Source organism: Puma concolor, chromosome A3 (assembly GCF_028749965.1).
Source record: "Puma concolor isolate L17-30 chromosome A3, mPumCon1.1.hap2, whole genome shotgun sequence".
Lineage (NCBI taxonomy): Eukaryota > Metazoa > Chordata > Mammalia > Carnivora > Felidae > Puma > Puma concolor.
Genome location: NC_141669.1, coordinates 132,909,815 through 132,925,018, shown reverse-complemented (window position 1 = coordinate 132,925,018; position 15,204 = coordinate 132,909,815). Strand labels below are relative to the sequence as shown.

Sequence of the window (15,204 nt, the reverse complement as noted above, 5' to 3'; positions counted from 1 at the left end):
GGTGCTCCAAGGCATTAATTTCTAAATGTCAGCATTTAACTTAAAACCTAAAAGAAGAAAATATGTTTGTCATAAGCCATTTACAAGCCAAGTTCAGCTCAAGACAGCCACTTAGTGAGCTGAGTTTGATAGACTCAGCCCATCAAGACCCTCAGCACTGGGGCGCCCGGGGGGCTCAGTTGGTTAAGCATCTGACTCTTGATTTTGGCTCTGGTCATGATCTCACAGTTCATGAGTTTGAGCCCCACACCGGGCTCTGAGCTGACAGCACGGATCCCGCTTGGGATTCTCTGTCTCCCTCTCTCTCTGTCCCTCCTCTGCACGTGCTCTCTCTCTCTCTCAAAATAAATAAACTTAAAAAAAATCTAATAAAAAAATGTAAAAAGACCCTCAGTACCTGAAGGAATAGGACCTCTGGAGGCTAAGGTTGAGTGTCGGGGGGAGGCCTGTGTGAACCAGGACAGACAGCAGCACAACGGAGGGCATGCTGGGTGACGTGGGGACAGAAGGGATCATTTTCCCCAGGGCCAGCCTAAGTCCAGCCCTCGAGAAGCTCGTCCCTGGATTTGCACCCAGCTCTACCACTCAGTGGCCGCGTGACCTTGGACAAGTCGCCTTCCTGAGTTTCAGGTGCCTTATCAACGGGCCGATTCGGTCACAGAGTTAGCCCGAATGAAATGAGATCAGATATGGCAACCTTAGAAACATCCCTGGCATGTTGTAATTTGTCAGGGGGGAACAGCGATTTTTATTCTTACGGTGATTATTATGATTCTTCTTCAGTCAGCCCCTCCCTAGGCTGTAAAGATGCAGGTGAGTGAGATGCCACCAAGTGTCCAGCAACTTTGTGACTTAGGTGTTCACGGTGCAAGGCAGACGGACTGGCTGGGAGCCACCTAGAGCGCAGGACACGAGCTCAGGACTCGGGCACACGGGACACAGAGCTCGGGTCCACCACTTCCTGGTGGAAAACAAGTGACTTGAGCTCCCTGAGCTCTCTCCTTTGAGTTGATAATGACAGTGATGATGGGGTCAGCTCCAGAGGATGCTGGGAAGACCAGGGTGACCTCACGAATGAGACAACAGGCTCACAGACAAGGGATTGATCAGAGGTCAGGAACCTGAGAGGGACGGAGCCGTCCTCGAGCTTTGAGTCCCAACTTTCACTACTCCGTGTTGGCCTCTCCTCTTCGTCTTCCCAGACGGACACGATGTATTGCACAGAGTAGGTGATCCATACGTGCTGTCCCGTGAATGAACGAATGCAACAAAAAGCAATCACAGTAACTCTTTTATAGCACCTACTGCGCGACCGCACTTCACATACGCTCACATCTGCTCTGCACGGCCTCCCTGCGAAGCTCCGCTGGTAAAATTGAGGTGCACGGGGTTAAGGCAACCTGACCAAAGTCAAGCAGCCAGGAAGTGGCCGATCTGGAATTCAAAACCCAGCGATCTGATTCCAGCGGTAAACTGCACTACATTGCATTCTACTCTACAGAACATGCTTTCCACTGTACTACTCTGTATTACACTATGCAACATATGCCGCAGTACGTTGTACTGTATACGCACCATATATGCACCTGTGTACATCCTATCTGTTGTACTATACTAAGCCATGCTATATTACTAAACCATGCTATATTCACTATACCATTACACTATTGTCCTACACTGTGTGTTGTACTATCTTATCCTATACTGTGTATGCTCCGCTATACTACATTATACGACATGATAGTATGTGTATTACTAGGCTATATACATATATAAATATGCTTTGTAATAGCGTATTATACTATTCTACCCAATATTATACTATACTGTAGTATATATGCTATTGCATACTACACTGTGCTACATACACTATACCATACTATATTTATTGTATTATATTACCCTATATATATTATCTGTATTATATAATATATACTATACTATTTATACTATGCTATACTATAATATGCCATGCTACATTTAATACACTAGATTTCATTATATGTATACTATACAATATACATCATCCTATATTATGGCATCCTATATTACATAATACTAGCCTGTACTATGTATATATACTGTACTATATATACTTTATTATACTATATATTACACTATACTGTACAACTATATATACTTTGCTATATCACACTATCTCATATATATATGTATATATACACACACACACATACACACTTTACTGAAATATATATACTATCCTATATTATACTATCACTAGCCTATACTACATATACTGTAAAACAGGACCAACAATAAAATACCCCTTATATATGCAGCAACATGGATGCATCGCAAATCCATTATGCTATATGACAGAATCTGGACTCAAAGGCTATGTACTCTGATTCTGTTGATATGCTGTCCTGGAAAAGCAAAATTCTAGGGATAGAGACAGATCAGTGGTTGCCGGGGTCTGGAGGTTGGGGCAAGGGGTTGACTCCAAAGAGACTCAAAGGGGATCTGGGAGTGGGTTGCACTACGCTATATCTTGATTTTGGTGGTGGTGACATGACTATTTGGGTTGGTCGAGGCTCACAGAACTGTACACAAAGAGGTTGATTTCATTGTATATACATTATACTGGGCAGAAAAGGTAAAATAATAATAATAGCAATAGTAATAATGATACTTGACTCAGAGTTTATTCCATTCAGGTGGAGGAGACAGATATCAGGGCATAGATGATAAGATCATTTCAGATGGTGATTATGTTTCGTAAAAAGTTAAGCAGGGCAACGTGTTTCACAAGTGATCGGATGGGGTAACTAAAGCAAGACACAACTGTGAAGCGTTCTTCGCAGCGCAGGTAGTGTTCTAAGTACTTCACAGGAATGAACTCACTTTATCTTGGAGCAACCCTCTGAGACATTGTATTGTCCCCATTTTAAAGATGGAGAAGCTGAGTTTACAGAGGTAGATAAGGGGAACCTGTCTGGCTTAGGCGGGAGAGAACACAACTCTTGATCTCGAGGTGGTGAACTCGAGCCCCACTGGGTACAGAGATTACTTAAATAAGTGAAAAAAAAAAAGAGTTAAGTAATTTCTCCAAGATTTCGCAAAGCTAGAAAGACTATAACTGGGCATTGCGCTGCAACATCTGACTGGTGGCCATTCTTTTATCCACCACTCATGAAAAAAGTGCATTTGTTTAGCTCAACACCTGGCACAGAGTAAGCGCTAAATAGACGGCAGTCGTTGCCCTTGATGGTTCAGTCTTTCATTAGGGTGCAACTTCTTTCTATTTTTCTCCAGGGACCAAAGCGGATGTTGGACGCCCAAGTGCAGACAGACCCTGTATCCATCGGACCAGCTGGTAAAACCAAGTAAACAAATTACTACAGTTCCCACCAAGTTGTCCTGCACCAAGATGTCTTCTCCCTACTCCATTTCCTCCCCCAGCCCACTCCATGTACATAATCTTCTTCTCGTGGCCATCAAATGAAATTCTGCCTACAAATTAAGCCTGAGCTGTTGTATATTGAGGTGTATTATTTACGTCTCGGGTCCAATCTTTTCCGGTAAATGACCGTAAAGATGGTTTAGCAGGTTAACTGGTTAGGTCAGAAGAGTTGAAGGTTGCCAAGCAGAGAGCGGAGGGGGCGGAGGAATGCATCCTGGAGAAGTTACGAAACGTGGCAGTGGTGAGTAAGTTGCAGAGGGAATTAAGTTCTGTAGTACATGCAGGCTCCTCTTCTGAGCTCCAAGAGGAGAGACAAAAATCCGGTTAAGTTCACATTTGGAGGAGGGACAACATGGGCTCTGTGCCGGGAGGTTGCCAACTTCCTGAAATGGAATGTGTGGGGAATGGAAAAGGAATGAATACGAGTCGCTTTTCGAATAGGGTCCTTGAAAGTTATTGATGAGAGGGAAAAGATTGACCGCAGAGGGTTTGAAATGATTTGGGAAGACAGCTGCGCTCAGTGATGAGGGCAAGGATTACAACTTCAGGGGAAAAAAAAAAAAAAAAAAGGCACAAAATAAATGCAGTTGCAAGTTTACTTTGCGACACAAGGGGGCACCGAGGTCTCCGTTTTAATCCTGCGTCCTGTAGCCCTAACAAAGATTTGGTCTCCGCATCTTACATTATTAATGCTTCTCAGATGGCTGAGGGACTTCCTTCATCTGTTCTGTCTGACACTTATCTCAAAGTCTGTCTGTAATTTCCTAATGTTTCAGGATGTGCTCCGATAAAACCCTCCCCATAACCCCAGTTAATAAAAAATTTCCAGAAGATTATTCAAATACCCGAGGTTTTTTTTTTTTAATACGTGTACAGAGGAGTAAATAGGACCATGAGTCTATTAAAATGTAATTCAAAGTAGCATATGATTGATCGATATCATGTATACTGTACCTTTCTTTTTCTGATTTAATAAAAAAAAATACATTTACATCTAAAGCATCTTTTACTTTTCAACTTTTAAAGCAGGTCTCTTGTCCTCTCGGAGACACCTTCATCTTCCACAGCATGAAATCAGTGTTCTTCCTCCATTTTGTTTTCCTTCGCAGATGCTCCTAGATTTTTCCCCTTGTATATGGGCACGTACACATGCAAATGTGTACACACATATATTTGCATGCACACACTCCCACTTACATAAAAGTCCCGCCTTAGGCCAGGCTGCCTGGAGTTGAGCCTGAGATAGGGATTCAGAAGCATGTGACATACCCAGGGAGGACCAGGAGGGGGAGGGAGAGGAAGTGAACAACAGGGCAGGGGAGGGAGCTGAGCAAGAATTGGTGTCAGCTGGAGTTGAGTTCCATCCTGATCCCTCAGGGGGCTCTGGAGCCGGAATTGCACACGCAGTTGGGTTCTATCTTGAGCCAAGGGGGCCAGCCTTTGTACCCTTGTTGATGAGTCACAGGCCACCCTGGGAAGCGGTGGGACAGGCCCGGTGCTCCCACTAAGCTGAGAGGCTGGGATCCCATGACAGCTAGAGGAGAGGGGCTGGGCAGAGTCCATTACAGATACGCACATGATATTCAGACATGTGTTCATTCCCACGTAGGGACACGTCCATACATATAAGCATGCTTTACATGCAGAAATGCACAAATGCATGCACACATTCATACTTCTATATTACATACAGGAATAAATTCATGAACATATTCATAATCACACATACAAACAGGCACGTGTAGCAAACACAGATTCGCACATATGCGCTGGCTTGTGCAAAGCCGTCACGCGTTGATCTGAAGTAAACATTGAATATGCTCTTCTGACAAGTCTTACATTAGGAAAATAAAACCATTGCTTTGGCCAAAAAAAAAAACCAAGGCATTTGGAAAATGCATTCAGGAAAAAAATGGTATCTCTAAAAAAGCAGATGGGGGGGAGGGCGTGGCGTCGGCTGCTGCTGTGGCCAGCTAGCTGTCAGCGTGGATGCCCATTGCTAGGTTTCAAATAAAGATCAGAGGTCTTTTCCTTGCAGCTTTCCCTTTAGCCTCTTCGGATCTGCTGCTCCAACCTGGAGATCAGTGTCTGTGACTCACCCGGTTGAGAATGACCTCATGCCGCCTCCTGTCTGAATGCTTAACTTGGCGCAAATCAGGAAAAAGTCCTTTGGGGAAGCCCTTACTGGCTGGGTGACTTTCCTCCACCAACATCATCATAGAACACAGGGCCAGGCAGCTGTTTATTCCTTTGTCCCCAAACACCAGGGGGGGCGCCTAGTGTGACCTTTGGTGAGCTCTGGGCCATAGTCGTCCATTGAGAAAGGTGACAGTTTCATTTGCAAGTTTCACCTCGCTGGGCACAGGGGCTTTTTGCCCTGATGAGAAGTGCCCCCAGGCAGGGCTGAGTCACTAACGCAGAAGGAGCCCTCCTCCCATCCCCCCCCACCTCCCTGGATTTAAAAAAAATCTTAAATGAGTTCTTTGCTGAGAACCTCTCTGCAAACCCAACTCTTTCTGTAACAGTTTCATATCGTCCTGGCCAAAAAAAAAAAAGAGAGAGCCATCTTTTAATGAAATTGCTTTGGTTTTTTTGTTATTGTCGTTTTTAAAAGGCAAGAAAACTGAAGCCAGAGTAGACTCGGAAAATGACTTGTTTGGGAGATTTGAAATCTAGTAGTAGCCTCAGAAGCGCGTTGAAACCCCATTTTTGAGTTTTGAGGGTTTGCTTTGTGTGTGTGTGTGTGTGTGTGTGTGTGTGGTGTATTTTGTTTTGTTTTTTAGTTGAGAGCTCATTCCTGGTGCGTTTACAGACAATACTAATTTCCATGCCTCCCGCTGAACTCCTGTGAAAAAGAGCAGAGACTCCCCAGACGAGCTCAGGAGAAGGCTCTGGGGTCTCAAAGAGCCTTGAGGGACCCAAGTTCCTCAAACCGTGGAGCCCAGAAGGGCCACTTGGAAGCCAGAGCTGTGCACGTGGAGACACGAAACACACTTTCTGAAACTGAAAGGGAATTATGGCCTGCAGGAGGGGCCGGAGGGACCTCGTTAAAAATTTACAAACTCATTTATTTATTTACTTTTTATTTTTAGGTGCACAGGGAGGTGTGTCTTCTCCAGTGGCAAGAAGAAGTGGCCCTTCCAAGAACTGAGCTTTTGAGCCGAACTGGCCGCCCCTGGGGGAAAAACAAAAACAAAAACAAAAACAAAAACAAAACCCACTCTGCTTTTCAGTTGCAGCTGATGGTGACTTTTGGACTGATACCCGTAAAAGAGTTCATTCAAAAGCGTGCTTGTTCTCAGCAGCCCATGAGGTCCCTCGAGAATTCATCATCCAGGGGAGGGGAGGCATGCCTAAAGAAATGCCAAAAACGGAGGGAAAAGAGAAAGAAAGTTAAGTTCTTCGGTTTTTGTTGCATTCCCCCTGCTCTTTTCTTGGAGCAAGCTACCAAGGATTTCAACACACACACGCACACACACACACACACGCACACGCTTGAGCTGGACTGTCCTTGTTTGCTTGCAAACAGTCCAGAGGCAATGGCAATGGAGCCCCATTAAATCAGACTCCAAGAGACTGGAATCTGTGTCCCTCTGGCTCCTTCTCCGACTGCCCCCCCCACCCCCAGAAGGGAACAGATTTCTACAATCCGGACCTGACAAACGCCACTTCTTAGGCCAAATAGTCCCACGTGGATCTTAAGCCACAAAAAGGTAAATCAGCTAGCCTTCCTACTTTAAAGACAATTTTGGAAAGGAAGAGGATTTCAATTATTAACTCACCCAAGCCGCAGACGCAGGGCATGCACTTTGCAGAATGGTAAGAATGATAAGGGTGGGTTTTAAGCATCCTCTGCATGTCCCTTTTGAAGCCTTCTTAAAAGGGGGTCCGCACGGGGAGTAGAAATACGGCTCTGCATGCTAGACCTTCCTCATGCCATCAGTGAACACAACGTGGCCAACTGGAAATTAACAGGCTCCATTAGGGGAGGAAAAAAAAAATTACTGAGCAGCAAATTCTGTAAATTTGTAATTCAGATCTCAGCGCTGGCCTGAAAACCAGTTGGGATCTAACCCTTTGCATACATTGGTGTTCTGGGGAGCTTAACCCTTTCGCGTCTGTCTCCTCTCCCCAGAGAGCTACTCATTTGGTCTTCGCTATCCCCTGGCCCTTTAACTGGCCTTGGCAGGCATAGCAATCCGGGCAATTTTGCAGAAATAAGGATAATAATAATAAGGCTTCACATTCTCACACTCCGCAGTTTATAGAATGCTTTCTGAATACATTATCTAATTTAAAGCTGTCTGCCCCTAATGGAACTTAATTGCCACCTTTGTTATAGTTTATTATGAGGACACTGGCGTGCACCTGTATGCCTTTTGTTTTGTTTTGTTTTTCTCCAAAGGAGTACTTCTTGACAAAATGGCCCCCAGCTGCTTTTCTGCCAATGGTCACCACTGAAGGAGCTCATTGCTTTCCCGTTGGGCTCTCACTCACGGATGCTGTTGTTTAAATCTGGCCACATGGGGGAGTTCTAGAACATAGGGTGCTACCATCTCCAGCCAAGCTCTTTTCCCTGACTCCCTAATGAGGAGGTCGGGCCAAAACAGCTCTTAAGAATGTGTTTGTTGATGAACTTCTAGAAAGCAGTCAAGTTTAGAATAACAGGGCCAACCTGAGCAAATCAACTGCCTTGGGTGATTCCCAGGCCGCCAGGCAGAGATAGAGTTGGTTGGTTGGTTTTTCCATTCTTGTCAGCTTCGTCTGGAAAGAGGCTTAAGAAAGGATATTGTGATTGCAAACTATTTAGGTTGGTGTCACTGCAAAGCATATAAATTACCCTCACCAGCTTTTCATGCCCCACAACACAGCCTTACCTCTCACGTCTCTACACGCAACTAGCGGGCAAGTGACTTGACTTCTCAGTTTCCTCCCTAAACAATGGGACAGTCTTAGTGCCTGTTTTGTGGAGCTGGTGGCTGGTGCATAATAAAGAGCTAATAAAGGAGAGCTATTATGTCATAGGGAACTTCCAGCACCAAGCAGCAGAAAACTCCCATTCCCACTGGCTAATAATAATAGCAGTAAGGATGTTTATCATTTCATTTCTCCGATGTTGTATCATAGCCTAGCTCTGATTCTCTGGACTCTGCTCTGCCATGTTCCATGGGTTGACTTCACCCTAAGATCAATGCCAAGTGATGGCTGCAGTTCCAGACCAGGGGATTCTGGGATTAGCATAATCAATTTTTGATGTATCATTTTGGTGAAATAGATTTTTTTAACGTTTATTTGTTTTGGGGAGACAGAGAGAGACAGAGAACGAGCAGGGGAGGAACAGAGAGAGGGGGAGACGCAGAATCCAAGGTGGGCTCCAGGCTCTGAGCTGTCAGCACAGAGCCTGACGCCGGGCTCAAACCCACGAACCGTGAGATCGTGACCCGAGCCAGTTAGTTGCTCAACCGACTGAGCCACCCAGGTGCCCCCGGTGAAATAGATATTTAGAGGCAACTCCAGTGATGCAATAAACAGGCATTTTTTGACATCAGTATCTTTAAAGTTAGCCACTCCTCAGACCAAGGATGCCCTTCAATTCCGACTGATGGGACATGTGCATTTATGATGCCTTGCCCTCCAGAATAGGACCATTAGACCGAGCTCATCAACATCAGGGACTTTATGTCTGTCTCACTCACGGCTCCGTCGTCAATGTCTGGCATAATGCTTAGATGCAGTAGATCCTCAACAAATATTGGCTGAATGGATGTATTAATTGATAGATACCCTATGGCCACATCCATTGGGCAGTGGGTTGCCTTATGCTCTGGTATGAGTTTATTTCAGCACGAAGTGTTCGATCACTTTAATCAGACATCCACCCTCCCCAGCTGCCTAGGCTAGTGGTTCTCAGAGTGTGGTCCCCTAACAATCAGCATCAGCAGCACCCGAGAACGAATTGGAGCTGCGAATTCTCAAGCCCTACTCCAGACCCGCTGGATCAAAAAGTCTCAGGGTGGCGCCCAGCATTGTGTGTTTTAGCAAGTCCTCCAGGTGGTTCCAACGCAGGGAAATTTGAAAAGCACGGGTCTAGGTAGAGCTACCACGCCACTGATCATCAACTTAAAAAGATTAGCCCGGAAGATGCATACCTAACGTTGGACTTACTAGATGCCAGATGTCCTGCGCCACATAAATTGCTTTGCTTCCTACCCATTTTACAGATGAGGAAACTAAGGCTCAGAGAGGAGACGCAACGCTGCCCAAGGACACACATGTCAGAGTCAAGGCTGAAACCCAACCTAAGCTCCCAAAGACATGTTTTCCTGTCTGTGGGAGAGACAGGCAGGCAAAAGGACATTAACAATATAATGTGTGATAAGTAAACGTAGGGTGTTGTGGAGCTCAGAGGAAGGCACTGCTACGAGACTGCAGGGGAGGGAGGTTGGCCATTTGAGGTGGTAACAGTTGAGCTGATTCGCAAAGAATAAGAGTCGGCCAGAGGCGTTCCCAGCAGAACAGGAAGTGCCGAAGCCCAGGGTCTACAGAGACAACGCAAGTAGCTCAGTGTGGCCAGAGTGAGGCCGTGGGGAGGAAAGATAAGACAGTGGAGGCTGGAGAGGGGGCACAGACCAGATCATCAAGGTCATGAAGTAAGGAGCCCAGAGGAAGAAGTTTAAACTTCTCCTGAGAAATAGGGAAGAAAATATCGGAGCTGGAGCATGGCAGAATCCAACCTGTATTTTGGCGGTAGGTAGGATCTAACATAAACTCAACCCGACTAACGTTCATTGCGTGACCCGAACTCTCTACTCAGTGTTACAAAATGTAATCATTTTCTTCTTAAGCCTCTTCAAAAAGCAGAAGAAATACCCATTTAGATAAAACCTCGAAATGGGGCTGGTCCCTACAAGAGTGCTTAAATACTCATTTCCAAGTGTCATGAGTGTGGGTTTGGAATTTGGCCCCTGATCCACCCAGATGATCCGCGCCTATGACCCAAGGCTGGGAGACTGTGAGCAAGTGATTGCACGTATTAGAGCCTTAATCTGTTCCTCTGTAGAATGGGAATAAGAGTAGTACTTAACTCAGAAAGTTGCTGAGAAGAGTAAGTGCGACAACACGTGGGTAGCTTGTAAGTAGAGTGCCCAGCAAATAATAAGTGCTCAGTGAGCATTATTGATGAGGAGACAGATGGTATCTGCCCAAGGTAGAATGCATGGCTTCACTCTCATGGGCTCAAAGGCCACCCAATCTTTAGGATTAAACCGTGTGCCAGGCTCTCCCCATCGTGGCAATGCGTTGGCTGGCTGGCTCATCCAAGAAAAAAGAAAAGAAGGAGGAGAGAAGAAAAAGAAAAATACTGACTTCTCCCTGATGGCCATCCCATTCTCAAGTAAAGTAGAATTTCTGGGGAATTCTAGAAATTCCCCAGAATTTGACTTGAGTCTGCCTTTGGCTTTCCTTGACTGTATCTTCTTATAATAGTAGCTAGGTTGCCATGGTAGCAGACAGGGTGGATGGTCCGCCTCATTTCTCTTCAGCCCACTTCAGAATTCCCTCCACGATTGGCTTTTCCTTTTGGTGGCTTTCTCCAGGGGCTAGGGGAACTTGTTCAGCTCACCTGCCAGGCAATCTGGAAATGCCTAAAATTTTATGCCCCGAGGGACAGCTTTCAAGCAATGAGGGATGGGAGACAGCAGATAAATATCTCTGCTTCCCCATCTCTCCGAGGGACACTTTTGATGTGTCTGCTGAATGTTCCCCCGGGGTCCCCAGCAAAACTGAATCCTACCTGCTCACAGTAGTGACGCACTCATGAACATACTCTCCGTCATTTGTGCTTCCTGGGGTCACCTCCCAAATAAACTACCTGCCTCCAAGCTCTTGTCTCAGGGTCCGGTGTCTGAGGCACAAACATCTGTATCTCGCTTAGGGTCCCTTGCCACGTGGTTCAATAGAGGGGAATTTATAGGTGCTGGCAGAGCTGAAAAAGGAAGCACGTGACAAGGAGACCACCTAGAGATTAGACACAGAAGAAGAATGCCGCCATACCATGGGGGCCAGACAGACAGAAGGAAGAGGAGATACTACCAAAGCAAGAGAATCTGGACACCCTGGGCAGGGCAGGGGGAGGGCCCGGGGCACCGCATAGGGGTGGGAGAGGCTGCCTGAGGGTAGCTGGGACCAGAGTGGGGCTCTCAGAAAGCACTGCCTTTCTGCTGACAGAAGGGCAGAGGAAAAATATCTTGGAACTTAACTAGAATCCAGTTGGCAATGGAACCTGGGAAATGCAGTTCAAAGGGAAACATGGAAAGAGGCATTAACGGGCAAATGCCCAGCACGACCTCAAGCCCTGCTATGAAAGAAAAAAATAAAATGAGAAAAGCAACAGTGGTTAGGGCCCCACACCCATCCTGTATCTAAAGAAATGAACATGTCTGTGAATGGTCCCAGTAACGCCACCTCACTAAACGTGTCTAACTTCGCTTTGACATCTATCAAATAGAGATGCCAAGTGGATTTAATGATCTACTCCACGCCAAGCAGCTAGCACTGTGCCTGGCGCATACGTGTCGAATAAACGCTCATGCTCATTGGAACGTTTTGAGATCCGACTGTTCTTTGAGTATCTGGGAGCCCATTAAAAGCCCTGCTCAAACTTGTCTCTTCCCCTCTTTACCACTCAAAGCCTCAACTTCAATGTCTAGAATCTGCCTCTAGTCTCTTTTTCATTGCCTTAAAAAAAAAAAAAATCTTTCCACTTTCACTAAAGTTCTGCCAGAGCTGACGGAGGAATAGCTCTCTCCTCCCCTCTGGACTCCCAACCCTCTCCCCGAAGCCCCCACCCCCTCCCTATCTCCGCTGGCCGCTTGTTCACCAGGAGCTTAGCAGTTCTGAGGGTACAAAAACAGGAAACTATGCCCCAGTCCTGACTAGGGCTAAAAACTCATGTGCAAACCCTTCATCACACAGATTTCTTCAGCTCTCCAAAACTGGGGCCTTGAAAAATCAGGTCCCGGGCCAAGAGCGTTGGATTTGCTTAATCATTTCCTTTGCAAATTTATAACCTCTTTAACCATGAAGAAGTAATGGTGAGAAAGAGGGAGGTGGGAGCTGAAATATTTTAAGTCAACCACAAGACAGGACAGGAAATTCTGGAAAGGGAGGGGGGGTGGTAATTTTTCTTTAATCCCTCGGTGCCACAGCAGACTAAAACGGCAACTTTGGGAAAGTGACCATTCTAGGAGATTCTTTTACTGTTGACTCTGACCCAGAGTGAGATGGCATAGCTCTCTTTACTCAGGGCTAAATAGAGAATAGAGGAGAAAAACTCGGAGATGACCCTTTACTTGACTCAGGCAGCAAACATTTACTGAGTGACCTCGTCAGCCCTTGTGCTGTGTAGAGAGAACTAAGGTGGGTTCCCAAACAAGCAAAATAATGTCCTCCCTTGCTCAGTGCCAGTAGAAAGTTAACATGCCTATTGGAGGCTGCCTACCAGAGAATCTGAAGGGGGTGACCCAAAGCTGTTCTGTTGTTAAAATCTCTGAACAACAATATAAGTGGCTTTTTTGCTTTCAGAACTTTCCCCAGCAAATCAGAGCTGTGTATTTTACTAATCCTTAGGGTAAGTCATTGTCTTTAGCAGTGATTTTTATCTGAAATGGGGGACCCACCCATTTATGTTGACCCAGCAAATAGAGTGGGATGGGATGAAATAGAATGGAACCGAACAGAACGGAATAGGACTAGAATAGAATAGAATAGAATAGAATAGAATAGAATATTTCATGATGTATTACACATAATATGGATAATATTGATTAGTGAAAGTTTTGATTGTGAATATGTGTATATAGATTCATGAGGTATCTCTCACTTTGGTTTATAATCAGATAACTTTAGAAGGCTCTGGTCTTGTAGCTTAGAAGTTAAAAGTGTTGGCTCTGGGGATGCCTGGGTGGGGCTCAGTTGGTTGACCTTCCGACTTCGGCTCAGGTCATGATCTCACGGCTCATGAGTTCAAGCCCCGCATCGGGCTCTGTGCTGAGAGCTCGGCGCCTGGAGCCGGCTTCAGATTCTGTGTCTCTGTCTCTCTTGGCCCCTCCCCTGCTCATACTCTGTCTCTCTCTCTCTCAAAAATAAACATTCAAACATTTGAAAGTGTGGGCTCTAGAGCCTACCGGCATGGGTTCAAATCTCAAGAGGTGTACTAGCTATCTGAGATTACACATGTTGATTAACCTCTCTGAATCTCCATTACTTCAGGGAAGTACAACATAATAAAGAGAAATAAAATGTAATATTGGCCATCATAGTCTCTCAGATTCTAGGGCCATTTATTTTCATAAATTGCCATTCTGTCCCCTATATCTTTCCTATGGTCGCAGACATCTGCTAATCTTCTGGGGTCCACTCCTCTTAAATAAAGTTACTCTGTCTATCTTAACCTCTCTCTCCCTCTGATCTTCTGTCGTTCCCTCAACCTCCAGCCGCTAGCTCCAACATCATCTAAGGAAAACCAAAGGCATTTAATATGTAAAACTCCTCTCTGGGAAACTGTCCAGATAGCTAGTTGCAGACCATCTCACCTACTAGAACAAACAAAAGCTAGACAAGAAAATTGATATGAAGTTATCCTAAAATAGAGACACAGTGCTCCACTTCGATAGAAAACAGCAAGGAGACTGGCAGCTGCTTTTTCAGCAGGACTGATGGAAGTCCAAAGACAAAACCCTTTAAAAAATTAAGACCTGAGGGGCGCCTGGGTAGCTCAGTCGGTTGGGCCACCAACTTTGGCTCAGGTCATGATCTCACAGTTTGTGGGTTCGAGCCCCATGTTGGGCTCTGTGCTGACAGCTCAGAGCCTGGAGCCTGCTTCAGATTCTGTGTCTCCCTCTCTCTCTGCCCCTCCCCCACTCATGCACTGTCTCTCTCTCTCTCTCTCTCTCAAAAATAAATAAACATTACCAAAAAGAAAAAAAATTAAGACCTGAAAGAAAATAACTACCAACGTATAATTCTACATCCAGTAAAAATATCCATCAAAATTTAAGATGAAATAAGTGTATTTTCAGACAAACAAAAATTGAGTGGCTACATTACCGGTGGACTTTAACTAAAAGAAAGACTAAGGAAAGTCCTTTAGGCAAAAAGAAAATAATCTCATAAGGACGACTAAAATTTTAGGAGAGAATGAAGAGCAACAGAAGAATAAATGTGTTGTTAAATCTAAATGAATATTGACTGCATTAAAAGATAATAATAATGTCTTGTGGGGTTTAAAATATATGTAGAAATAAAATGTATAGCAGCAGTAATGCAATAGGTAAGAGTAAAAGGGAATTAAACATGTCCTAAGTTCCTTGCATTGCCAGAGAAGTAGTAAAAGCACTAATTTCATTAGACCATAATGAGTCTAGGATCATACTTATAATCTGTAGGATAACAAAAAATATGGAAATAACAAGCTAATAGGAGAATGACCTAAAAAAAGATGTCATTAATGTAAAAGTTCATAATAAAGGAAAGAAAATGGAACTCACAACAGGTGGAACTAATTGAAACAGCTAGTAATGTGTTAGTATTATGTTAGTAATGCATTAATTATTACATTAAATGTAAATGGACTAAATACTCAAATGAAAAGAGAGATTATCATACTAAATTTTTTAAAAAACCTACTATTTTCTGCTTGCAAGAGACAAACCTTAAATATGAGTATACAGACAGGATGAAAATAAAGGATGAGAAAATATATTGCATACACTAATCAAAAG

The 15,204-nt window shown here is 44.7% G+C and overlaps 1 protein-coding gene across 7 annotated transcripts in view; it reads left to right on the top strand.

Moving 5' to 3' along the window:
- The window catches only part of BCAS1 (brain enriched myelin associated protein 1), a 91,078-nt gene extending 86,818 nt beyond the window's left edge, over positions 1-4,260 (top strand). For all 7 annotated transcript variants that reach the window (XM_086702527.1, XM_086702526.1, XM_086702522.1 and 4 more), the window contains one exon: positions 3,277-4,260. In XM_086702527.1, the coding sequence (XP_086558653.1) occupies positions 3,277-3,351 (75 nt within the window). In that variant the 3' untranslated portion in view covers positions 3,352-4,260. The remainder of the gene's footprint in view (positions 1-3,276) is intronic.
- Positions 4,261-15,204: the final 10,944 nt, after the last annotated feature.